Source organism: Bufo gargarizans, chromosome 8 (genome assembly GCF_014858855.1).
Source record: "Bufo gargarizans isolate SCDJY-AF-19 chromosome 8, ASM1485885v1, whole genome shotgun sequence".
NCBI lineage: Eukaryota > Metazoa > Chordata > Amphibia > Anura > Bufonidae > Bufo > Bufo gargarizans.
In genome coordinates, this window is record NC_058087.1 from 50,264,803 (window position 1) to 50,290,608 (window position 25,806).

At 45.7% G+C, this 25,806-nt stretch overlaps 1 protein-coding gene across 2 annotated transcripts in view; it reads left to right on the top strand.

Moving 5' to 3' along the window:
* AGAP1 (ArfGAP with GTPase domain, ankyrin repeat and PH domain 1) overlaps window positions 1–17,877 on the top strand; it is a 377,584-nt gene extending 359,707 nt beyond the window's left edge. For both annotated transcript variants that reach the window (XM_044303243.1, XM_044303242.1), the window contains exons 17-18: window positions 13,686–13,941; window positions 16,163–17,877. In XM_044303243.1, the coding sequence (XP_044159178.1) occupies window positions 13,686–13,941; window positions 16,163–16,378 (472 nt within the window). In that variant the 3' untranslated portion in view covers window positions 16,379–17,877. The remainder of the gene's footprint in view (window positions 1–13,685; window positions 13,942–16,162) is intronic.
* The last annotated feature ends 7,929 nt before the right edge of the window (window positions 17,878–25,806 follow it).

The window sequence follows — 25,806 nt, forward strand, 5'->3', positions numbered from 1 at the left end:
TGGTGTGGTTGTTTTTTGGCTAAAGCCTACATCAGGGTGAAGCTGTCACACCAAGTGCATTTATCCAGCAATAGTCTGTTCATTTTTTGGCCATATACAAAATCAGGGGCAAGCTGCGCCTGTCACCAAGTGCATTTAACCCTCAATGGTGTGGTTGTTTTTTGGCTAAAGCCTACATCAGGGTGAAGCTGTGACACCAAGTGCATTTAACCAGCAATAGTCTGTTCATTTTTTGGCCATATACAAAATCAGGGGCAAGCTGCGCCTGTCACCAAGTGCATTTAACCCTCAATGGTGTGGTTGTTTTTTGGCTAAAGCCTACATCAGGGTGAAGCTGTCACACCAAGTGCATTTAACCAGCAATAGTCTGTTCATTTTTTGGCCATATACAAAATCAGGGGCAAGCTGCGCCTGTCACCAAGTGCATTTAACCCTCAATGGTGTGGTTGTTTTTTGGCTAAAGCCTACATCAGGGTGAAGCTGTCACACCAAGTGCATTTAACCAGCAATAGTCTGTTTATTTTTTGGCCATATCCCAGTCTAATTCTGTCACTAAATCCATACCGGTCACCCAGCGCCTAAATACTAGGCCTCAAATTTATATCCAGCTAAATCTGTCCCTAGTGCTGTAGCTGGGCGAGTTATTTAGTGTCCGTTCAAGCACATTTCTTGTTCTGGGTTGAAATACAATTCCCAATTTAGCAATTTCATAATTTAGTGGTTTCTGCTATATCAGAGCTATTTGAAATCTATCCCAAAAAGGGTATATAATATTGAAGGTGCACATTGGGTCATTCAGAATAACTTCACACACACCCGCTACTGTGTATTTCCAAGTCTAATTCTGTCACTAAACCCATACCTGTCACCCAGCGCCTAAATACTAGGCCTCAAATTTAAATCCCTCTAAATCTCTCGTTACCCACCGCTGTACTGTTGTTGCTGGGCAAGATATTTAGTGTCCGTCAAAGCACATTTTTTGTTCTGGGTTGAAGTACAATTCCCAATTTAGCAATTTCATAATTTAGTGGTTTCTGCTATATCAGAGCTATTTGAAATCTATCCCTAAAAGGGTATATAATATTGAAGGTGCACATAGGGTCATTCAGAATAACTTCACACACACGCTTCTGTGCATTTCCAAGTCTAATTCTGTCACTAAATCCATACCGGTGACCCAGCGCCTAAATACTAGGCCTCAAATTTAAATCCCTCTAAATCTCTCGTTACCCACCGCTGTACTGTTGTTGCTGGGCAAGATATTTAGTGTCCGTCAAAGCACATTTTTTGTTCTGGGTTGAAGTACAATTCCCAATTTAGCAATTTCATAATTTAGTGGTTTCTGCTATATCAGAGCTATTTGAAATCTATCCCTAAAAGGGTATATAATATTGAAGGTGCACATAGGGTCATTCAGAATAACTTCACACACACGCTTCTGTGCATTTCCAAGTCTAATTCTGTCACTAAATCCATACCGGTGACCCAGCGCCTAAATACTAGGCCTCAAACTTAAATCCCTCTAAATCTCTCGTTACCCACCGCTGTACTGTTGTTGCTGGGCAAGATATTTAGTGTCCGTCAAAGCACATTTTTTGTTCTGGGTTGAAGTACAATTCCCAATTTAGCAATTTCATAATTTAGTGGTTTCTGCTATATCAGAGCTATTTGAAATCTATCCCTAAAAGGGTATATAATATTGAAGGTGCACATAGGGTCATTCAGAATAACTTCACACACACGCTTCTGTGCATTTCCAAGTCTAATTCTGTCACTAAATCCATACCGGTGACCCAGCGCCTAAATACTAGGCCTCAAATTTAAATCCCTCTAAATCTCTCGTTACCCACCGCTGTACTGTTGTTGCTGGGCAAGATATTTAGTGTCCGTCAAAGCACATTTTTTGTTCTGGGTTGAAGTACAATTCCCAATTTAGCAATTTCATAATTTAGTGGTTTCTGCTATATCAGAGCTATTTGAAATCTATCCCTAAAAGGGTATATAATATTGAAGGTGCACATAGGGTCATTCAGAATAACTTCACACACACGCTTCTGTGCATTTCCAAGTCTAATTCTGTCACTAAATCCATACCGGTGACCCAGCGCCTAAATACTAGGCCTCAAATTTAAATCCCTCTAAATCTCTCGTTACCCACCGCTGTACTGTTGTTGCTGGGCAAGATATTTAGTGTCCGTCAAAGCACATTTTTTGTTCTGGGTTGAAGTACAATTCCCAATTTAGCAATTTCATAATTTAGTGGTTTCTGCTATATCAGAGCTATTTGAAATCTATCCCTAAAAGGGTATATAATATTGAAGGTGCACATAGGGTCATTCAGAATAACTTCACACACACGCTTCTGTGCATTTCCAAGTCTAATTCTGTCACTAAATCCATACCGGTGACCCAGCGCCTAAATACTAGGCCTCAAATTTAAATCCCTCTAAATCTCTCGTTACCCACCGCTGTACTGTTGTTGCTGGGCAAGATATTTAGTGTCCGTCAAAGCACATTTTTTGTTCTGGGTTGAAGTACAATTCCCAATTTAGCAATTTCATAATTTAGTGGTTTCTGCTATATCAGAGCTATTTGAAATCTATCCCTAAAAGGGTATATAATATTGAAGGTGCACATAGGGTCATTCAGAATAACTTCACACACACGCTTCTGTGCATTTCCAAGTCTAATTCTGTCACTAAATCCATACCGGTGACCCAGCGCCTAAATACTAGGCCTCAAATTTAAATCCCTCTAAATCTCTCGTTACCCACCGCTGTACTGTTGTTGCTGGGCAAGATATTTAGTGTCCGTCAAAGCACATTTTTTGTTCTGGGTTGAAGTACAATTCCCAATTTAGCAATTTCATAATTTAGTGGTTTCTGCTATATCAGAGCTATTTGAAATCTATCCCTAAAAGGGTATATAATATTGAAGGTGCACATTGGGTCATTCAGAATAACTTCACACACACCCGCTACTGTGTATTTCCAAGTCTAATTCTGTCACTAAACCCATACCTGTCACCCAGCGCCTAAATACTAGGCCTCAAATTTAAATCCCTCTAAATCTCTCGTTACCGCTGTCCTGTTGTAGCTGGGAAAGTTATTTAGTGCCCGTCAAAGCACATTTTTTGTTCTGGGTTGAAGTACAATTCCCAATTTAGCAATTTCATAATTTAGTGGTTCCTGCTATATCAGAGCTATTTGAAATCTATCCCAAAAAGGGTATATAATATTGAAGGTGCACATAGGGTCATTCAGAATAACTTCACACACACGCTTCTGTGCATTTCCAAGTCTAATTCTGTCACTAAATCCATACCGGTCACCCAGCGCCTAAATACTAGGCCTCAAATTTATATCCCGCTGAATTTGAATACAATACATTGGGCCAAATAATATATTTGTTGTTGTGGTGAACCATAACAATGAGAAAAACATCTAGTAAGGGACGCGGACGTGGACATGGTCGTGGTGGTGTTAGTGGACCCTCTGGTGCTGGGAGAGGACGTGGCCGTTCTGCCACATCCACACGTCCTAGTGTACCAACTACCTCAGGTCCCAGTAGCCGCCAGAATTTACAGCGATATATGGTGGGGCCCAATGCCGTTCTAAGGATGGTAAGGCCTGAGCAGGTACAGGCATTAGTCAATTGGGTGGCCGACAGTGGATCCAGCACGTTCACATTATCTCCCACCCAGTCTTCTGCAGAAAGCGCACAGATGGCGCCTGAAAACCAACCCCATCAGTCTGTCACATCACCCCCATGCATACCAGGGAAACTGTCTCAGCCTCAAGTTATGCAGCAGTCTCTTATGCTGTTTGAAGACTCCGCTGGCAGGGTTTCCCAAGGGCATCCACCTAGCCCTTCCCCAGCGGTGAAAGACATAGAATGCACTGACGCACAACCACTTATGTTTCCTGATGATGAGGACATGGGAATACCACCTCAGCATGTCTCTGATGATGACGAAACACAGGTGCCAACTGCTGCGTCTTTCTGCAGTGTGCAGACTGAACAGGAGGTCAGGGATCAAGACTGGGTGGAAGACGATGCAGGGGACGATGAGGTCCTAGACCCCACATGGAATGAAGGTCGTGCCACTGACTTTCACAGTTCGGAGGAAGAGGCAGTGGTGAGACCGAGCCAACAGCGTAGCAAAAGAGGGAGCAGTGGGCAAAAGCAGAACACCCGCCGCCAAGAGACTCCGCCTGCTACTGACCGCCGCCATCTGGGACCGAGCACCCCAAAGGCAGCTTCAAGGAGTTCCCTGGCATGGCACTTCTTCAAACAATGTGCTGACGACAAGACCCGAGTGGTTTGCACGCTGTGCCATCAGAGCCTGAAGCGAGGCATTAACGTTCTGAACCTGAGCACAACCTGCATGACCAGGCACCTGCATGCAAAGCATGAACTGCAGTGGAGTAAACACCTTAAAACCAAGGAAGTCACTCAGGCTCCCCCTGCTACCTCTTCTGCTGCTGCCGCCTCGGCCTATTCTGCTGCTGCCGCCTCGGCCTCTTCCTCCGCCTCTGGAGGAACGTTGGCACCTGCCGCCCAGCAAACAGGGGATGTACCACCAACACCACCACCACCACCTCCGTCACCAAGCGTCTCAACCATGTCACACGCCAGCGTTCAGCTCTCCATCTCACAAACATTTGATAGAAAGCGTAAATTCCCACCTAGCCACCCTCGATCCCTGGCCCTGAATGCCAGCATTTCTAAACTACTGGCCTATGAAATGCTGTCATTTAGGCTGGTGGACACAGACAGCTTCAAACAGCTCATGTCGCTTGCTGTCCCACAGTATGTTGTTCCCAGCCGGCACTACTTCTCCAAGAGAGCCGTGCCTTCCCTGCACAACCAAGTATCCGATAAAATCAAGTGTGCACTGCGCAACGCCATCTGTGGCAAGGTCCACCTAACCACAGATACGTGGACCAGTAAGCACGGCCAGGGACGCTATATCTCCCTAACTGCACACTGGGTAAATGTAGTGGCAGCTGGGCCCCAGGCGGAGAGCTGTTTGGCGCACGTCCTTCCGCCGCCAAGGATCGCAGGGCAACATTCTTTGCCTCCTGTTGCCACCTCCTCCTTCTCGGCTTCCTCCTCCTCTTCTTCCACCTGCTCATCCAGTCAGCCACACACCTTCACCACCAACTTCAGCACAGCCCGGGGTAAACGTCAGCAGGCCATTCTGAAACTCATATGTTTGGGGGACAGGCCCCACACCGCACAGGAGTTGTGGCGGGGTATAGAACAACAGACCGACGAGTGGTTGCTGCCGGTGAGCCTCAAGCCCGGCCTGGTGGTGTGTGATAATGGGCGAAATCTCGTTGCAGCTCTGGGACTAGCCAATTTGACGCACATCCCTTGCTTGGCGCATGTGCTGAATTTGGTGGTGCAGAAGTTCATTCACAACTACCCCGACATGTCAGAGCTGCTGCATAAAGTGCGGGCCGTCTGTTCGCGCTTCCGGCGTTCACATCCTGCCGCTGCTCGCCTGTCTGCGCTACAGCGTAACTTCGGCCTTCCCGCTCACCGCCTCATATGCGACGTGCCCACCAGGTGGAACTCCACCTTGCACATGCTGGACAGACTGTGCGAGCAGCAGCAGGCCATAGTGGAGTTTCAGCTGCAGCACGCACGGGTCAGTCGCACTACAGAACAGCACCACTTCACCACCAATGACTGGGCCTCCATGCGAGACCTGTGTGCCCTGTTGCGCTGTTTCGAGTACTCCACCAACATGGCCAGTGGCGATGACACCGTTATCAGCGTTACAATACCACTTCTATGTCTCCTTGAGAAAACACTTAGGGCGATGATGGAACAGGAGGTGGCCCAGGAGGAGGAGGAGGAGGATGAGGAAGAGGGGTCATTTTTAGCACTTTCAGGCCAGTCTCTTCGAAGTGACTCAGAGGGAGGTTTTTTGCAACAGCAGAGGCCAGGTACAAATGTGGCCAGCCAGGGCCCACTACTGGAGGACGAGGAGGACGAGGATGAGGAGGAGGTGGAGGAGGATGAGGATGAAGCATGGTCACAGCGGGGTGGCACCCAACGCAGCTCGGGTCCATCACTGGTGCGTGGCTGGGGGGAAAGGCAGGACGATGACGATACGCCTCCCACAGAGGACAGCTTGTCCTTACCCCTGGGCAGCCTGGCACACATGAGCGACTACATGCTGCAGTGCCTGCGCAACGACAGCAGAGTTGCCCACATTTTAACCTGTGCGGACTACTGGGTTGCCACCCTGCTGGATCCACGCTACAAAGACAATGTGCCCACCTTACTTCCTGCACTGGAGCGTGATAGGAAGATGCGCGAGTACAAGCGCACGTTGGTAGACGCGCTACTGAGAGCATTCCCAAATGTCACAGGGGAACAAGTGGAAGCCCAAGGCCAAGGCAGAGGAGGAGCAAGAGGTCGCCAAGGCAGCTGTGTCACGGCCAGCTCCTCTGAGGGCAGGGTTAGCATGGCAGAGATGTGGAAAACTTTTGTCAACACGCCACAGCTAACTGCACCACCACCTGATACGCAACGTGTTAGCAAGAGGCAACATTTCACTAACATGGTGGAACAGTACGTGTGCACACCCCTCCACGTACTGACTGATGGTTCGGCCCCATTCAACTTCTGGGTCTCTAAATTGTCCACGTGGCCAGAGCTAGCCTTTTATGCCTTGGAGGTGCTGGCCTGCCCGGCAGCCAGCGTTTTGTCTGAACGTGTATTCAGCACGGCAGGGGGCGTCATTACAGACAAACGCAGCCGCCTGTCTACAGCCAATGTGGACAAGCTGACGTTCATAAAAATGAACCAGGCATGGATCCCACAGGACCTGTCCGTCCCTTGTCCAGATTAGACATTAACTACCTCCCCATAACCATATATTATTGGACTCCAGGGCACTTCCTCATTCAATCCTATTTTTATTTTCATTTTACCATTATATTGCGATGCTACCCAAAGTTGAATGAACCTCTCCTCTGCCTGTGTGCTAGGCCTAAATATATGCCAATGGACTGTTGCAGTGGTGGCTGACATGAAGCCTGATTCTCTGCTATGACATGCAGACTAATTCTCTGCTGACATGAAGCCAGATTGTCTGTTACGGGACCTCTCTCCTCTGCCTGGGTGCTGGGCCTAAATTTATGACAATGGACTGTTGCAGTGGTGGCTGACGTGAAGCCTGATTCTCTGCTATGACATGCAGACTGATTCTCTGCTGACATGAAGCCAGATCCTCTGTTACGGGACCTCTCTCCTCTGCCTGGGTGCTGGGCCTAAATTTATGACAATGGACTGTTGCAGTGGTGGCTGACGTGAAGCCTGATTCTCTGCTATGACATGCAGACTGATTCTCTGCTGACATGAAGCCAGATCCTCTGTTACGGGACCTCTCTCCTCTGCCTGGGTGCTGGGCCTGAATATATGCCAATGGACTGTTGCAGTGGTGGGTGACGTGAAGCCTCATTCTCTGCTATGACATGCAGACTAATTCTCTGCTGACATGAAGCCAGATTGTCTGTTACGGGACCTTTCTCCTCTGCCTGGGTTCTGGGCCTAAATTTATGAAAATTGACTCTTACAGTGGTGGGTGACGTGAAGCCTGATTCTCTGCTATGATATGAAGACTGATTCTCTGCTGACATGAAGCCAGATTGTCTGTTACGGGACCTTTCTCCTCTGCCTGGGTTCTGGGCCTAAATTTATGAAAATTGACTCTTACAGTGGTGGGTGACGTGAAGCCTGATTCTCTACTATGATATGAAGACTGATTCTCTGCTGACATGAAGCCAGATTGTCTGTTACGGGACCTTTCTCCTCTGCCTGGGTTCTGGGCCTAAATTTATGAAAATTGACTCTTACAGTGGTGGGTGACGTGAAGCCTGATTCTCTGCTATGATATGAAGACTGATTCTCTGCTGACATGAAGCCAGATTGTCTGTTACGGGACCTTTCTCCTCTGCCTGGGTTCTGGGCCTAAATTTATGAAAATTGACTCTTACAGTGGTGGGTGACGTGAAGCCTGATTCTCTGCTATGATATGAAGACTGATTCTCTGCTGACATGAAGCCAGATTGTCTGTTACGGGACCTTTCTCCTCTGCCTGGGTTCTGGGCCTAAATTTATGAAAATTGACTCTTACAGTGGTGGGTGACGTGAAGCCTGATTCTCTGCTATGATATGAAGACTGATTCTCTGCTGACATGAAGCCAGATTGTCTGTTACGGGACCTTTCTCCTCTGCCTGGGTTCTGGGCCTAAATTTATGAAAATTGACTCTTACAGTGGTGGGTGACGTGAAGCCTGATTCTCTGCTATGATATGAAGACTGATTCTCTGCTGACATGAAGCCAGATTGTCTGTTACGGGACCTTTCTCCTCTGCCTGGGTTCTGGGCCTAAATTTATGAAAATTGACTCTTACAGTGGTGGGTGACGTGAAGCCTGATTCTCTGCTATGATATGAAGACTGATTCTCTGCTGACATGAAGCCAGATTGTCTGTTACGGGACCTTTCTCCTCTGCCTGGGTTCTGGGCCTAAATTTATGAAAATTGACTCTTACAGTGGTGGGTGACGTGAAGCCTGATTCTCTGCTATGATATGAAGACTGATTCTCTGCTGACATGAAGACAGATTCTCTGTTACGGGACCTCTCTCCTCTGCCTGTGTGTGTGCTGGGCCTAAATATATGCCAATGGACTGTTGCAGTGGTGGCTGACGTGAAGCCTCATTCTCTGCTATGACATGCAGACTAATTCTCTGCTGACATGAAGACAGATTCTCTGTTACGGGACCTCTCTCCTCTGCCTGTGTGTGTGCTGGGCCTAAATATATGCCAATGGACTGTTGCAGTGGTGGCTGACGTGAAGCCTCATTCTCTGCTATGACATGCAGACTAATTCTCTGCTGACATGAAGCCAGATTGTCTGTTACGGGACCTCTCTCCTCTGCCTGTGTGTGTGCTGGGCCTAAATATATGCCAATGGACTGTTGCAGTGGTGGCTGACGTGAAGCCTCATTCTCTGCTATGACATGCAGACTAATTCTCTGCTGACATGAAGACAGATTCTCTGTTACGGGACCTCCCTCCTCTGCCTGGGTGCTGGGCCTAAATATATGCCAATGGACTGTTGCAGTGGTGGCTGACGTGAAGCCTCATTCTCTGCTATGACATGCAGACTAATTCTCTGCTGACATGAAGACAGATTCTCTGTTACGGGACCTCTCTCCTCTGCCTGGGTGCCGGGGCCTAAATATCTGAGAATGGACTGTTCCAGTGGTGGGTGACGGGAAGCCAGATTCTCTGCTATGGAACCTCTCTCCAATTGATTTTGGTTAATTTTTATTTATTTAATTTTTATTTTAATTCATTTCCCTATCCACATTTGTTTGCAGGGGATTTACCTACATGTTGCTGCCTTTTGCAGCCCTCTAGCTCTTTCCTGGGCTGTTTTACAGCCTTTTTAGTGCCGAAAAGTTCGGGTCCCCATTGACTTCAATGGGGTTCGGGTTCGGGACGAAGTTCGGATCGGGTTCGGATCCCGAACCCGAACATTTCCGGGATGTTCGGCCGAACTTCTCGAACCCGAACATCCAGGTGTTCGCTCAACTCTAGTCATCAGCATTCGATCGTAGCTTTCCCTAAGCCATGTGATGTCACATTCATCGGTCACGTGGCCTAGGAGCAGCTCAGCCCCGTAGAAGTGAATGGGGTTGAACTGTGATACCAAGCACAACCGCTATATAATGTACGGTGCTGTGCTTGGTATCACAGCTCAGCCCCATTCACCTCTACGGGGGCTGAGCTGCGCCTAGACTATGTGACTGATGAACGTAACATCACATGGCTTGGGGAAAGCTACGAGAAGACCGTGGTGCTAGCAGGTGCTGGTGCCTCCTCAGACTGATTGCCGGGGGTCCTGGGTGTTGGACCACCACAGATCAGATAGTGATGACCTATCCATTGAATAGATAATCAGTATAGAGATCTCGGAAAACCTTTTTAAAGGGGTTATCCAATTGTCACATCGCCGCTGCTGGTTCTCCCTGCACACGGATGAAAACATCCGGTGTCTGGGGGAGCAGCCAATGGCAGATGGGGATGAGGAGGAGCCTCCCTAGCTTCACCCACGATGCTAGGAAGGCTTGTCCCCGCCTGCCATTGGCTGCTCCCCCCAACACCGGATGTTTTAATCCGTGTGCAGGGAGAACCAGCAGCGGCGATGCGGAACCAGGTGCGGGAAGCGGGGTAAGTATATTACCGGTGAGGGGCCTGGCACATGTGGGGGAGGAGGGTCTTGAAGTTGGATAACCCCTTTAATTTCTAAGAGGTCTCGATCGGGGAGTTGCAGATCCTGCACCACAAAGCCTGTGGCATGAGATTGCTGTGGACATGAAAACACCTCCATATCTATACTGGGCAAGATCTAAAGTGCGTTGCAGTGAAGTCAACAGTCAAGCTAGGACAATTAAACTGGTTCTTTCATGCCCCAGGGGGAGGGTCACATTTCATTGTGTTGGGTTTGGTTTTCTTTCTACAATTCTTGTTGTAAATCAGATAAACTCTCCGTTACAAAAGAGCAAATGTATCGGCTGCCTACCTGGGCCATTCATTGGCTAATGACCAGTAATTAGCTCAGTGTGGAAGCCCATTCACCTCCGGTAGGTAAAAGTTTGAAATAACATACTTGAAATGCTTTGATGGTCTTTATGGGGCTGTCCCCCTGTAATATATCCCCAGCTCCCGTGTGATGTGCTAACAGCTCATTGTGATTCCTTGCCAGGGGAGATGTGGGGTCGCTCCTGGGTCGCTCTGCATGTACAGGAAACCATGGAAAGATAATCCAGATTTACTCTCTAGAGAAGCTGTTTACACAGAGGGATTAGAAGGGATTAAAGCTAACCTGACACTAGATTACTTCCAAGAGTGTAAACACAGCCAGGGGCCATGACAGTGGAGAGTTTCACCCATAAAGGGATTAACCCATTGACTGCTATTAGTTCACATAGCAGTTATTTGAATGTTGAAGAGATGACTGGGTTAGGCTAGGTTCATAAGTGTGGTTAAGGCAGGGTGCTGGCTCTCCTTAAAGGTCTTGTCCACAGTTTTTATATTGATAACCTATTCTCAGGATTGGTCATCAATATCAGATTGGCAGGGGCCCGACTGCCAGCACCCCTGCCGATCAGCCGTTTCAAGAGAAAGCAGTGCTCGTACAAGCGCTGCCTTCTCTTCACAGTTTACCTGCTCACCTTCACAACTGTAGCAGTGAGCAGGTGTAATTACAACTTCACCATCTCAAGTGAATAGGGGTACGTCATAAATATAAAAATAGTGGACAACCCCTTTAAAGAGACCAGTTGTGTGTGGAGACTTTTTGGTAGTGCTCCATAGGAAAAATAATATGCAAAGGGAAAGAGAACCATCTCGTCAGCACCACCTGGTGAGTCAAAGTTCAACTTTTTAACAAGCTTTGGAACGTAAAAAAAAGGAAAATAGCCAAGTTAATATCCACCCGTAGACAGCTGTTTCGGGGTGCTTGCTCCTCATCAGTACAGAGTAGGACTCTGGCTGGCTGGTTTTCTTTCCTTGGGAGAAATTCTTTTTTTTTCTGTTCTGGTTATAGGAATCGCCAGATCCGGCATATGCCAGACACCAACGGCTCCCAACATCTATAACAATGCCCATTGACTATAATGCAGACTAATCCCATTACTGTAATGGGGTCCGTCGGGTTCTGGTATGGATTTCGGCATTTTACTGGACAAAGTGTTTTTTCTGTCGTTATAGGGTTCTGGAAATTATAGTCCAAAAAACTTTGTGTTGTGAACATCTTGATATGCCATTAAATTGGTGTATAGAAGGAAATAATTAAAGAGGACCTGTCAACATGAACTGCAGTGCAATCTGCAGTCAGCATGGTATAGAGCAGGAGGAGCTGAGCAGATATTGTTTTGTGGGAAAGGAGAACCTGTAAACCCCATAGAGGTTACTGCATGAAAACTCAGGTCCTCAGTTCTCACAAACTGCTTTTTTTTTTTTAAAGATGACCTGGGACCTGTCACCTCAAAATGAAGTGCAATCCACAGGTGGCATATTATAGAGCAGGAGGAGCTGAGAAGACTGATATATATTTCTGTGTGAAAAGGTCCAGTAAAACTTGTAATTTATACATTTATAGGGGTTCTCCTGGGAATAAAGGCTTTTTATCTAATAGCTGCAGCCTGCCTCTGTAATTAGAAGATTCTTACTTTTACCTGCAACTCGCCAAGCTGGCCTTCGCTTGTCCATGTTCCAGTCCTCAGTGCATGCGCCTGGTCTCATGCTCCGCTGCAGCCAATAACTGGCTTTAGCGGCGATGTGCCGCTTGTGGCAATGTCACCGAAGCAGCCAGTTATTGAGTGCTGTTTGTGACCTTGCCCACGCACATCTGGAATGTAAACAGTGAAGAGACCGGAGCACGGACATGTGAGAACCAGTGCAAAGGCCCAGAGCAACCAGGAGCAGGTATGAATCTTCTGTCTGCTGAGGCAGGCTGCAGGCATTAAATAAAAAAAGCAGTATTCCTAGAGAACCGCTTTAAATATTTATTTCTTTTATTCACGATTGAGGTGTTATCAGAGATTGATTGCATTCTCTGTGTAAGTGTGTACACAAAGATAGCTGTCCGTCACTGATAAGCATCTCTCCCATGTACAGCTAAGGCTACTTTCACACTAGCGTTCGATCGGATCCGTTCTGAATGGATCCGATCATAATAATGCAGACGGAGGCTCCGTTCAGAACGGATCCATCTGCATTATTTTGGCATATAAAAGCTTAGTGTGAAAATAGCCTCGGACGGATCCGTCCAGACTTTCAATGTAAAGTCAATGGGGGACGGATCCGCTTGAAGATTGAGCCATATTGTGGCATCTTCAAACGGATCCGTCCCCATTGACTTACATTGTAAGTCTGAACGGATCCGCACGCCTCCACACGGCCAGGCGGACACCCGAACGCTGCAAGCAGCGTTCAGCTGTCCGCCTGTCCGTGCGGAGGCGAGCGGAGGCTGAACGCCGCCAGACTGATGCAGTCTGAGCGGATCCGCATCCATTCAGACTGCATCAGGGCTGGACGGAAGCGTTCGGGTCCGCTCGTGAGCCCCTTCAAACGGAGCTCACGAGCGGACCGACTAACGCTAGTGTGAAAGTAGCCTTAAGCCAGTAAAATGTGTAATTTATATCTCATTAAATCTCTGCTTTTTTAAAATCCTTTTCTACAGAACTATATATCAGTCTGCTCAGCTCCTCCTGCTCCAGAACATGCTGCCAGCATATTGCACTGCATTTCATGGTCACAGGTCCTCTATAAAGAGGATCTGTTGCCTCTGCTGACATGACTGTCTTACTAAATTTGTGGTATTCCTCCGAAGTAACAATTCTGAATCCTCTTTTGCTATAACCCCACATTGTGCCGTTCCTTTGTTATTTCTCCCTAAATATTTATGAATATATTGACAACTGAAGTGTTACCGCTTGGAGGGGTGTCACCGGATACTAGCGCTGTCTGATCAGTGATGAGATTATCAGACTGTGCAGGGACTGTGAGAAGTTCGTCCTGTATGTTGATAAGAGATTGGGTCCAGAGAACAGTACTATTAATCTAAAAGTCTTCATTTTTCTTTTCACAGGGAGGAAAAGGAACGCTGGATTCGTGCAAAATATGAACAGAGACTTTTCGTCGCACCCCTGCCCTGTCGGGATTTGCCCTTAGGGCAGCAGTTATTGCGAGCTACAGCAGAAGAAGACTTGAGGACGGTGATCCTACTTCTTGCACATGGGTCCCGGGAAGAAGTGAATGAAACCTGCGGAGAGGGAGACAGACGCACATCTTTGCATCTAGCCTGTCGCAAGGGAAATGTGGTACTTGTGCAGCTGCTGATATGGGTGAGTACTGGGAAAAATAGTTTCTGTTGTGTGGCTATAAGCTTGGCAGTCCAGTCATACAGACAGGTGGTCATTGTAATCTGCTTGTCCGGCTCATCAGGCATATCAGAAGAAGGAACGATTGCTGCAGGCAGCCAAGTGACAGCCCTAATTCAATTTGGGTTCCCTGCACTTTGAAAATCACTTTGTTCTTCGAATATACTGCAGTGCCAGGCCAGTTGGGTTATGGATTATGTCGTGTTGACCATGATTTAGGACATGGTCAGCTTCAATAAGCAGGTCAGCGTGTGATGTCTCAATAATGCTTAGTACTGGAATTAGAAATGTCTTTGTATATGGTACAAGCAAGAAGAACGACAAAACCTCATGGACTTTACGATATGTGGAGATGATAGAAAGCAGACAGATTACTTTTCCAGTAACCCTTCTGGCTGATCATTCTGATTACCACAGGCTTACATACACACCCACAGTCACATTATTATGACCACTTCCTACTGATCGGCAGCACGTAGCTCATGAAGGAAGTCACTTGTCGTGAGCTGACTTGGTGGGTATATAAGGGTGTGATAGGCTATTGGCGCACATATCCCTTGTTGCTGTCATGGTTAAAAAAGGTGATTTATCAGAATTGCAAAAAGGGATGATTACTGTCTTTCAGGCCAAGGGTGCAGTATTTCTGAGACTGCGCAGTTTGTGAACTGTTCATGTGGTGCTGCTGTGAAAGTATATCGTGAGTAGACATATGGCACCATTGTGAATAAGCGACATGGAAACTGCAGAGCACCACATGCCATTGATGTGAGAGGTGAACATTGGTTATGAAGGTGCGCAAGGGCGGACTGACATGATACATTGGAGCAGTTCTCTACCAAACGTGTGTCTAAGGCTACTTTCACACTGCCGTTTCTGGGTCCGCCTGTGAGATCCATTTCAAGGCTCTCACAAGCGGCCCCAAACGGTTTAGCCCCAATGCATTCTGAATGGATGCGGATCTGTTCAGAATGCATCAGTTTTGCTCCGTTTCGCCTCCATTCCGCTTTGGTGGTGCAGAGCCAAACGGATCCGTCCTGACTTACAATGTAAGTCAATGGGGACGGATCCGTTTACATTGACACAAATATGTTGCAATTGACTGGTGCAATTGACTTACACTTAGGCCGAATGCACACGGCCGTGTTCCGTGGCCGAGAGTGGTCCGTGGTATGCCGGGCTGGATTCCTTTTCAGAGCAGGAGCGTATTACTGTAGTGCAGCGGTGACATGAAGCGCACGGCGTCATAGCAACCAATCACGATGTGCTATGTTGTGTGCAGGTCATGAGCCAGCACACGTATGCAGGGGCTAAAACTAGATATGTTTGTGACATTATTACTTTCAAAATTTGCCTCCATTCTTCTGCCATCGGCCATTGTTGAGCCCGCCTGTTCTCATTTTACTGGCCATACACATGAGACAATGAATGATCCCACCAGTAACATGCCAGACTAAAATGGCTGACCAGGGAGTCTGGTTTTCAAAAACTGACTCCCTGGTCCTTGATTATAATGGCAAATAATTGTCTGAATTTGGCTGATCATCCCATACACATAGTCTCAGCTCACAGTGGTTGAAATTTTCCAACCTGTCTGATCACATCTTCAGACAGAAGTTTGTCAAAAACCGGACATTTCAGCTGACTTTAATTACATGCTTGGCCAGCTTTCGTCTACCAAGATGATATAATCCCATTTGGCCATAACAGGAATCTACTGAGGCTGGTAGTGGTGGGGTTTTAAAGAGATTATTTAACTGATGACCTATCCTCTGGTGCTCCGACACCCAGGACTCCCGCCAATCAGCTGTTTGGGAAGGCAGTGGCTCTTGCAGTAGCACCGCAACCTGCTCCGGCTTTGCCTAGGCCAGTGACATCATATTCATCAGTCACGTGGCCTAGGCGCAGCTCAGCCCCACTGAAGTGAATGGGGCTGAGCGCGATACAAGCACATCCGCTATACAATGTACAGCGCTGTGCTTGGTGAGCAGAGAGAAGTCATCAGCACTACTACGAGCGGTGGGACCCCCACGCTTCGGATAGGTCATCGGTTACAAAATTCTGAAAAACCCTTTTAACTTAATGTTACAGCCATGTTACAGTGTGTGTGTGTGGGGGGGGGCTACCTTTTTTCCACTGGTTTGTTCCGCAATGGTATGAATATAATAATTCTGTTTTTTCCCCCCAGTACGGTGTTGATGTGATGGCACGGGACTTCCATGGCAACACAGCTTTAGCATACGCCAAGCAAGCTGTGACCCCAGAGGTGCGGGATCTTCTACTGCAATATGGCTGCCCCGATGAACAGTTTGTGCTCATGGCTACACCAAACCTCTCCCGAAAAAACAATCGCAACAACAACAGCAACACAGGAGGTGGAGGACTGATGCCCACCTTAATCTAAAATGATCTTGTGAAAAGGAGACTGACTCGAGCACCGCTCACCCCTCGCACCGCAGGGGGAGGAGCCAGGAATGACATGGGAGGCGTAAAAGCACTGAGTGCTGAACAGGGGGGGAGAACGGACTGAGCCTTCACTAGCATTTGGGAGGCAGGAAGAAAAAAAGCGGCGGAAGGGAGGCAGAAAGCTGTCAGTTATGTGCACATTTCACCTCTACCCCAGCAGAACACTTAGGCTCTGCTCTCATCTGACAAGCACTGCTCCACATAAATCACACGCAGGCACTGAGTTTGTCAGGTTTGAGGCTCCAATGATGCTATGTGTCAAATCACTTGGAGCTAATCTGTCCTCAGAGAATGCTGGCTTCATTACACTTGTATAGTTGAGTTCCCTCAGCCTGTACCGCTGTTTAATAGGACATGATTACTCATCATGTAGAAGGGAGCATATTAGCTGAGGAGGAAGCTCTCTCCACGCTCCGCTGATTACAGGGATGTGATTGCAATATTCTTACAAGAATCATATTAGGAGAGACATTCTGGGCCCCATCTTCAGACTCCTTGTCATAATCTTGCTGCGCTGTAAAGCGTCTGTTCCCTCTAAATGTATCCCCGAAAAATATAGGAACAAAAAAAAAAAAAATCTGTAAAAGCTTTTGAAGGGTGCGTTTAGAACAGCTGTTTTTTTTTTTTTATTTGACTTTAGATACTTCATGCCTTGTAAGATCTGTTTTTTTGTAATTTTTTTTACAATTACAGAAATAATTTAATTTAATTGAACAGTGTGCTGGCCACCTGAGGTGCTTCAGTTCCTAAAACACACACGTTGCACCCATTGTTTCAGTACATCTGGGTCACATCGCCTAGCTGATTTGCAAAGGACATAAAAACAGAAACATCATAAGTGAAGTGGTTACATGGTTGAGTGCATTTATTTTTTTTCCTTAAAGGCACTACTTAAATGGCACTAATTAGAAGTACTTACTGCACTATGGAACATGTTTTCGTTGGGGAGCTGTGTGTGCAGATGCAGTGTCACGCTTTGTGATCTATATTGGATCACTATATTGTATTGTAGAATTTGAGTGTTCACATTATATTTAATATGGAGTAACCAATGGATAAAATCCATAGAAGCCATCCATGTCTGGACGAACCAGTGGGACCCCATTCAGCCTTTCAGCTTTTCTTGAACACAACACCAATCCCAAACTGGAGCTGTATAGAGAAGGGCCCCGTTCACGTACATACCCTAAGGCTGGTTGGGAGAAGGGGCCACTGCATGCATGCATTCATATTTTGTGTCAATTATAAGAATATATTAAGTAACAGAATCGTGACCATCTGCCAAAACATGAGTCGTGGCAACCTAATGTGTCTCCATAATAAGGGCTCATTCACACGAACGTGTGCTGCCCGTTGCCATATGTGCTGCCCGTTGCTGTATTCTCTTCAATGGGTCCACAAATCCGGAGATATGGAGCGGAACACTACGGAGTGCCTTCTGGGGTTCCGTTCCGTGCCTCCGCACCGCAAAAAAATAGAACATGCTCTATCTTTTTGTGGAACGGAGGGATCGCAGACCCATTCAAGTGAATGGGTCCGCGATCCCCATGTGGCTGGGCTATGGTCGGTGCCCATGCATTGCGGACCGCAATTTACGGTCCACAGCACAGGTTTTACACGGTTGTGTGAACGGGCCCTAAGGGTTAGCCTAAAAAATTTGCAGAAGTTGATATTTGTCAAGGCCCTTTAACATGTGTCAAGAATCCTGGCAATTATCAGGAATGAATATTCTTACAAGCACACATTTTAGAATTGCCCAGTGTAAAGGGGCCACAGTCACCCAACAAAGGAGCAAACGCTCATTCATTCGGTGATTGTATCTTTTATGTGGCACCTAAAACCCCTGTTCGTAGGCAGAGCATCATCCTGTGTAAAGATTGATGTGCTGTCATAGTAATGATCGTTCATCCCCATCATTACCGAATTTAAGCGCAACTAATGAGCGGGCAGTGATTGGGAATGAACGTTGTAGATGGGCCCTTAAATAGGAGTGGTCATTGATAAAACAGATCAACCAATTGCATTCAAATGCAAAAAAAAAAAAATGTCTGAGAATAAGTTCAGTGTCCCTTTAAATGTAAACTTTTCCAGAATTGCCTGATTTACTACCAAACCATGTTCTTAAAGTTAGTATCATGGTGAGTTGCATGTCCTGTTTAATATCATCGTGGAAAGGAAAAAGAAAAAAACACTCAGCCATCTAACCTTTTCTTTAGAATGTTCCAGATACATTGGTAAAATCCAGTTGATTACAAGGGATACTTGGTTTTGATTGCAGATTAGTAATTTCACAGGCAGTACAGACAAAAGTGAAGTGTGTCCCATAGGAACTAGCCATATTGCATCACTTTATGTCTGTACTAGTGACCCTACATTATGGAGAAGAGCAGGACTCGGAGGCACTCTGCTTCCCAATCTTGTGTCCTGTGATTATCACTAGAGTACTCTATTTAATAGTCCTAGGATATACTTAGGTCAACCATACAAATTTTTTGTAATAGATCAACAGCACCTTAAGCCCCTAAATCTGCTTGCCGGATTAAATAAGTGGCCAGTGTGTATTGCAGTGGAAATCAATTGATTTCTTTCAAGGTGTCTTCACCTGTGGTCTGATTACCTCTTTATATTAGTCGTCGTGCATTTCATGGACCTGACCGGTGGCCATAAATGGGAAAATAGCTCACCAGTGGACAACGGGACATCTGCTCAGCCTCCCATATGGAGTGCCTGCAAGGTCTCATAAATCCCATGGCAGTACAGCAGTGGTGAAGAGCGACATTCCCCTCTGTATGTGAGACGAGAGCGATCATGCGTGGAGATTTGCCAACATATTGGAAAATCTCCACGCAGTAACAATCACTTTAGAGCATTAGAAGTGCTCATCATCTTCTCCATATAAAGGTCTTCTTTTACCAGACATGGGATCAGGCTGTGGAGACAGGTTGTTAGTTTAAAAGTGTCTTGAGATAGCAAACCCTGCGGAGAAGAACTTTAACAGAAGCAGAAGGTATGCAGCATGGTTGATCAAAAAATGTAACGGTGTGTGGCAAAGGAAGTGTCATGATGAAGGTGGAGAATGAAGAGAGCGGGGGGAGTAGGATCCACTGAAGCACAGTGTACTGACCTGAGGCGCCTGTGAATCTGCTACAGGTTAGCTGTTGTCAGGCTTATCTTTCTCTTAAGCAATATTCACACGTTCACATTTTTGCAGCCCAGCTGTTTGTTTTTTTCCAAATGAAGTTGCATACTTTTGAGTTTTATTCTTAAGATGGCCATGGACAGTAGACCCTGCTGATTTCATGAATCTAATATCTATGGGCAAAGACTGCCATGAGAAAAAAACAAGGATTCGTCGAGAAGAGTTTTTCCTGTGTGATCGGTGTCCTATAGGTGTGTTACAGCCACTTACCCAGTCCTATCTAATGAAACAGTTTATAAGGGAATGTTAACTGCGTCTGTGCATAGCTTTAGACACGGAGAAAGAACGGGCTGGATTACGGTTGAGGGTTGGTTAATAGTCAAATAGTAAATAGCAGTCTATGTCCCAGTTTGTAGATTTGCACTACACAACTTGACCCCTAGATGTCCACTTTATCGCCATTGTCGGACAGTTTGCCCTATGTCTACGTAGCACTTTTATCATTATGGGAGATGTGATTTATGCTTTAGTTTATTTTCTTTCTATTATCGTGGCATCACAGGAAGAAACCATGTCTCATGCTTATTGTTGTAGAATCACACCCTTGAACAGAATGAAGGATATATTATACACTGCATGCTAGAACATATCAGCGACCAAATAAGCTAAAGGAACCGGTCTTCACAAGAGGAAGGGCCAAATAGCTGTACATACAATGGCATCCCAAAAATTTGGAATCTCTCAGCCATGAAGCATTTTCACGATATAGATCTCCCTCAATATGGGACACCCAGGATGAAATGTTTTGTAATGCAAAAAAAACAAACAAAAAAAACACTACAGATACTAGAGAGGATCCATATGATTTTATAGTGATAGTTATCTAGAAGGTAACGCTAAAGCCTTGTCTACCCTGCACCTCTAGATCACACCGAGCCGTCTGTGGCCATGGAGCACAAGTGGTCATGTCTCCTGAGTAGAGAGTGTGAGCACTAAAGTAAAAGGGAATATGTGTGTCCTGAGATTGAGTAGAAGCGGGAGCTGGATACAGTGTGTTGTCATCTCCCTCTGGCAGAGAGTCCATCTTCAAGACATCCACCCCATGAACTTGGGAGGGGCACTTTTATTTAATTTTTTTAAAATCTTTTCTGACCAGATGTGGAGCCAGATTCTGCCCCTGCGTAGTGTGTATCTTATTTCAGACTTCAGCTCTGCACCACCTATATGCAAGGTGTATATTGCAGAGTTCTTATTTTTATTTTTTCGGTGTCTTATTGATTATGTTGTCTAAGTTATACAGAATTCTTTTGTATCGTGTCTTATTAGAGGATGCAAAATGTATGTAAAATAAAAACCAAGGGAAAAACTATTTGAATAGAAACAAATTCTGTCTGTTTGTGGCTTCTTTTTCTAATATGTCTAATGTTAAAGGGAACCTGTCATTAACTTTATGCTGAGCTCACTGAGGGCAGCATAAAATAGGGACAGAAATGCTGATTTCAGCGATGTGTCACTCATGAGCTAAGAGTAAGTGGTTGCTGAGAACCATCATCATAATCATTGCAGCCCAGGCCTTGAAAAGAGTCAGATCTACCTCAGAAGAGTCCTGGTTATTCATAATCTCCTGCTCTCTCACCCATCTGCTGATGATTGGCAGTTCTCTCCTAGAGAGAAAGGGAGAAAACTAGGTAGAAGACGGTCAGTCATCAGCGGGTGGGCGGGAGAGCACGAAGTCATGAATAACCAGGACTCTTCTCAGGTGGCCGTGACTCTTTTCCAGGCCCAGTCTGCAATCATTGTGATGTCGGTTCTCGGCAACCACTTACTTGTAAATGACAGACCGCTGAAATCAACTCACCTGTTTCTACTTTATTCTGCCATTAGTACGGACTGCATAAAGTTGATAACGACATAAAGTTGATGACTCTTCCCTTTAACATCATGACTAGAGATGAGCAAATTTCATGTTATGAAATTTGTTCACGCTTTGTTTGGTTGTAAAAGAAGAATTGCGTTGTGGATTCAGTTACCACGGACCATAACGCAATTCTACGACGGAATGAATAACGGAATGCTTCTAAAGGCATTCCGTCATAGAATTGCGTTATGGTCCGTGGTAACGGAATCCACAATGCAATTCTGCTTTTACCACCCAACAAAGCGTGAACGAATTTCGAAATATGAAATTTGCTCCTCTCTAATCATGACTTTAAGGTGTTGTCTCGCTTCAGTAAGTTGCATTCATCATGTAGAGAAAGTTAATACAAGGCACTTACTAATGTATTGTTATTATCCATATTGCTTCCTTTGCTGGCTGGATTCATTTTTCCATCACATTATACACTGCTCGCTTCCATGGTTACAGACCACCCTGCAATCCACCAGTGGTGGTCGTGCTTGCACACTATAGGAAAAATCGTCAGCCTTTCTGTGCCTGCTGATCACCCAATGAACAAGTAAAGCGCTTGTTCATTGGGTGATCCTGTTGTTCGTGCAGGGCACCCTCCAATCATCGTTTCTGGGCAGCAGATCGTGCTTTCTAAACAGCGATCTGCTGCCCTGAAACAATGATTCTGTATGATCACTACAGCCATACCTCGTCCTCATACTGGGAAGAAGACAGCTGCATATAAATACAGCCGTCTCCTACACTGAGCGAGCAGCCAACTATGGGGAAGGAACACTTCCTTCCCGACAATCGGTCACTCCATCGGCTCGTCTAAACCCGCCTTTATTCGAAATTAGTCTTTGAACTTTGTACAGCAGCTTGGTTACGATCACAATGTCATAGAAACTTGATTGGAAAATGCTTAGGAAAATTTTTAGAAATAAAAAAGTTAATTTCAGTATTGTCAGCATGCAATTTCACAGAAGTTCTGATTATTAGGAGCTCAAAAGCTTGAAGGCCAGTACTTAGTACTTCTGTTTTACTCTATAACAAAGAGTGGAAACATCCCCTAGCCATTTAGATTTTTGCTATTGTATCCCAGCAATTGTGAAGTAAATGTTCACCAGGCAATAATCTGGTGTACGGGTAGCACTCCAGCAACGTAGCGAATCCGAAAAAGGTCAGGCACTCGGAAATAAAACCAAAGAAATAATAGTAAAGAAATTAATTTCGGTGGCATATTAATTGTCAACACGTTTCGATCAACAGACCTTACTTATGACAACCCAGCAATTGTGAAAGGATTTGCATACACTCTGGTATTGGGCATGCTAGAGTGAACACTAAGGTCTGTAATTAAGGAAAATAAGCATCTTTTAAGATTTCTTGTGGCCAATCCTTCGAGAGGTAAGTGGTACCTGAGGCCTGCCCCCTTACATATTGGGTTGTTTGTGGATAACGCTTACAATTATCTGATACAGGGATACACAACATTTTCTGAGTGGGGGCTACATTGTCAGACTGAACCAACGTCAAGGGCCGAAAATAAAATTTTAAGGGGTATTACCAACTGAAATACATGTTGAGCATACAGTATATACAATTAATGTCAAGTTACAGTTCCTGGGCTCCCATCTAATGGTAGAATACATGAAAAATACAATTGAATACATCTGAATAACCTGCTTCTAATTGGTCATAAACTGAGGTTTGTTCACACTGGACAATTATCGTTACAAGGCATTTCGCTCACTCATCGGGTGATCAGCAGCATCTTTACATGGGCAGATTTTCGGGAACAAGTGTTAACAGGAACATTCGTTCCTGATAATCTGCCAGAATATTGCTAAGTGCAAATCCACCTTAAAGGCGACTTTACCGTGCTAGATAGAGCAGACGCTTGTGAGGAAGGAAGTGTTCCTTGCTAGCAAGCGCCTGCTCATCATGTAAAGGCAGCAATCTCCTCCACAGTATGAGGAGTGATCGGTAATGCCATCGCTCGTTCCCATACAGAATCATTGTTTGCCGGTAGCAGACTGCTGTTTAGACGGCACAATCTGCTGCTGGCAAACTATTTAGGTGACCGCACAAGCGATAATATTACCGGATGAACATGGGTTTCACTTGTTCATCGGGTAATCAGTGGCACCTTTACACGGTAGATAATCTATAGCGAGCATTCCTGTGAAGGCTTGTTAGTGATTATCTAGCTGATGCTCGGCCGGTGTGATGGGGCCTTTAGTGTCTGACAAATAAAAATAATCACTTTTGCTTCTCGCACTCGGGACAGTTGGGTTGTGTTTGTAAACTTGAGATTGTAAGCAGATCAAATGGAAACAAAAATATCATGTCTTGGGTCATCTTTAGGCCGGTTTCAAACTAAAGTAATACGGCACATTTTTCTGTACACATACTAAAGTGTAGATGCTTCTATGACAGCAAATCTGGCTGTTCCCCATCATGCTGTTGGTTCAGGAGTTGACACCTTTAGGCTATGTCCACACATGGTTGAAAACGCAGTTAGGATAGTTTATCAAACTGGTGTAAAGTAGAACTGGCTTAGTTGCCCATAGCAACCAATCAGATTCCATTATTCACAGCTTCTTTGGAAAATGAAAGGTGGAATCCTTTTGGTTGCTATGGGCAACTAAACCAGTTCTACTTTACACCAGTTTTATAAATGACCCCAAGTGTTTTTTTCCCTGCAAAAGTGGCTATGGATTCACCGTCTCCATTTCAAATCGTCAAATCTGCAGTGGGGAATAGCAGCATAAACTGAAATGCTGAAAATTTCAAGTCCACACCACAAGTCAAGTTATGCAGCTTTTTTAGGCAGGGTATGGATGAGATTTTGCACCCCCTGACATAGTAGTACATCAGCGGGGTAGAAGGAGCAGGGATTCCAACTGACCAATATGTGGCAGGTGCCAGCAACCACCCGGCTGCAATGACAGGGATTGCAGAAAACGCCTATTTCAGCCATTTAACACCTCAGATACCGTAGTCAATAAAAACTGCCGAATCTGAGTGCTTGGATAGAGGGAGGGGCACTCTCTGATCGGGACCCCCATGGCAAAATCGCGGAACTCCTATTGGTTGCTATGACAGCCTGCGGCACAGCCTGTCAGAATGCCATAGACTGCAATAATATTCTATTGTAGTCTGTGGTTCAGTCGAAGGAGACTAAAAATTACTGTTAAAAAATTAAAGTTTTTTTTAAAAAATAATAAAAATTCACATCACCAACTTTTTCCAATTTAACATATACACTGACCAAAAATATAAAACGCAACACTTTCGGTTTTGCTCCCATTTTGTATGAGCTGAACTCAAAGATCTGAAACATTTTCTACATACACAAAAGAGCCATTACTCTCAAATATTGTTCACAAATCTGTCTAAATCTGTGTTAGTGAGCACTTCTCCTTTTCCAAAATAATCCATCCCACCTCACAGGTGTGGCATATCAAGGTGCTGATTAGACAGCGTGAATATTGCACAGGTGTGCCTTAGACTGCCCACAATAAAAGGCCACCAAGAAATGTGCAGTTTAATCACATAGCACAATGCAACAGATGTCGCAACGTTTGAGGGAGCGTGCAATTGGCATGTTGACTGCAGGAATGTCTACCAGACCTGTTGCCCGTGCAATGAATGTTAATTTCTCTACCATAAGCCGTCTCCAAAGGTGTTTCAGAGAATTTGGCAGTACATCCAACCGGCCTCACCACCGCAGACCACATGTAACCACACCAGCCCAGGACCTCCACATCCAGCATGTTCACCTCCATGATCGGCTGAGACCAGCCACCCGGACAGCTGCAGCAACAATCAGTTTGCATAACCAAAGAATTTCTGCACAAACTGTCAGAAACCGTCTGCATGCTCGTCGTCCTCTTCGGGGTCTCGACCTGACTGCAGTTCATTGTAACTGACTTGAGTGGGAAAATGCTCACATTCGATGGCGTCTGGCACATTGGAGAGGCGTTCTGTTCACGGATGAGTACCGTTTTTCACTGTTCAGGGCAGATGGCAGACAGCGTGTGTGCGTTGTGTGGGTGAGCGGTTTGCTGACGTCAACGTTGTGGATCGAGTGGCCCATGGTGGCGGTGGGGTTATAGTATGGGCAGGCGTATGTTATGGACAACGAACACATGTGCATTTTATTGATGGCATTTTGAATGCACAGAGATACTGTGACGAGATCCTGAGGCCCATTGTTGTGCCATTCATCCACGACCATCACCTCATGTTGCAGCATGATCATGCAGGGCACCAAATTGCAAGGATCTGTACACAATTCCTGGAAGCTGAAAACATCCCAGTTCTTGCATGGTCA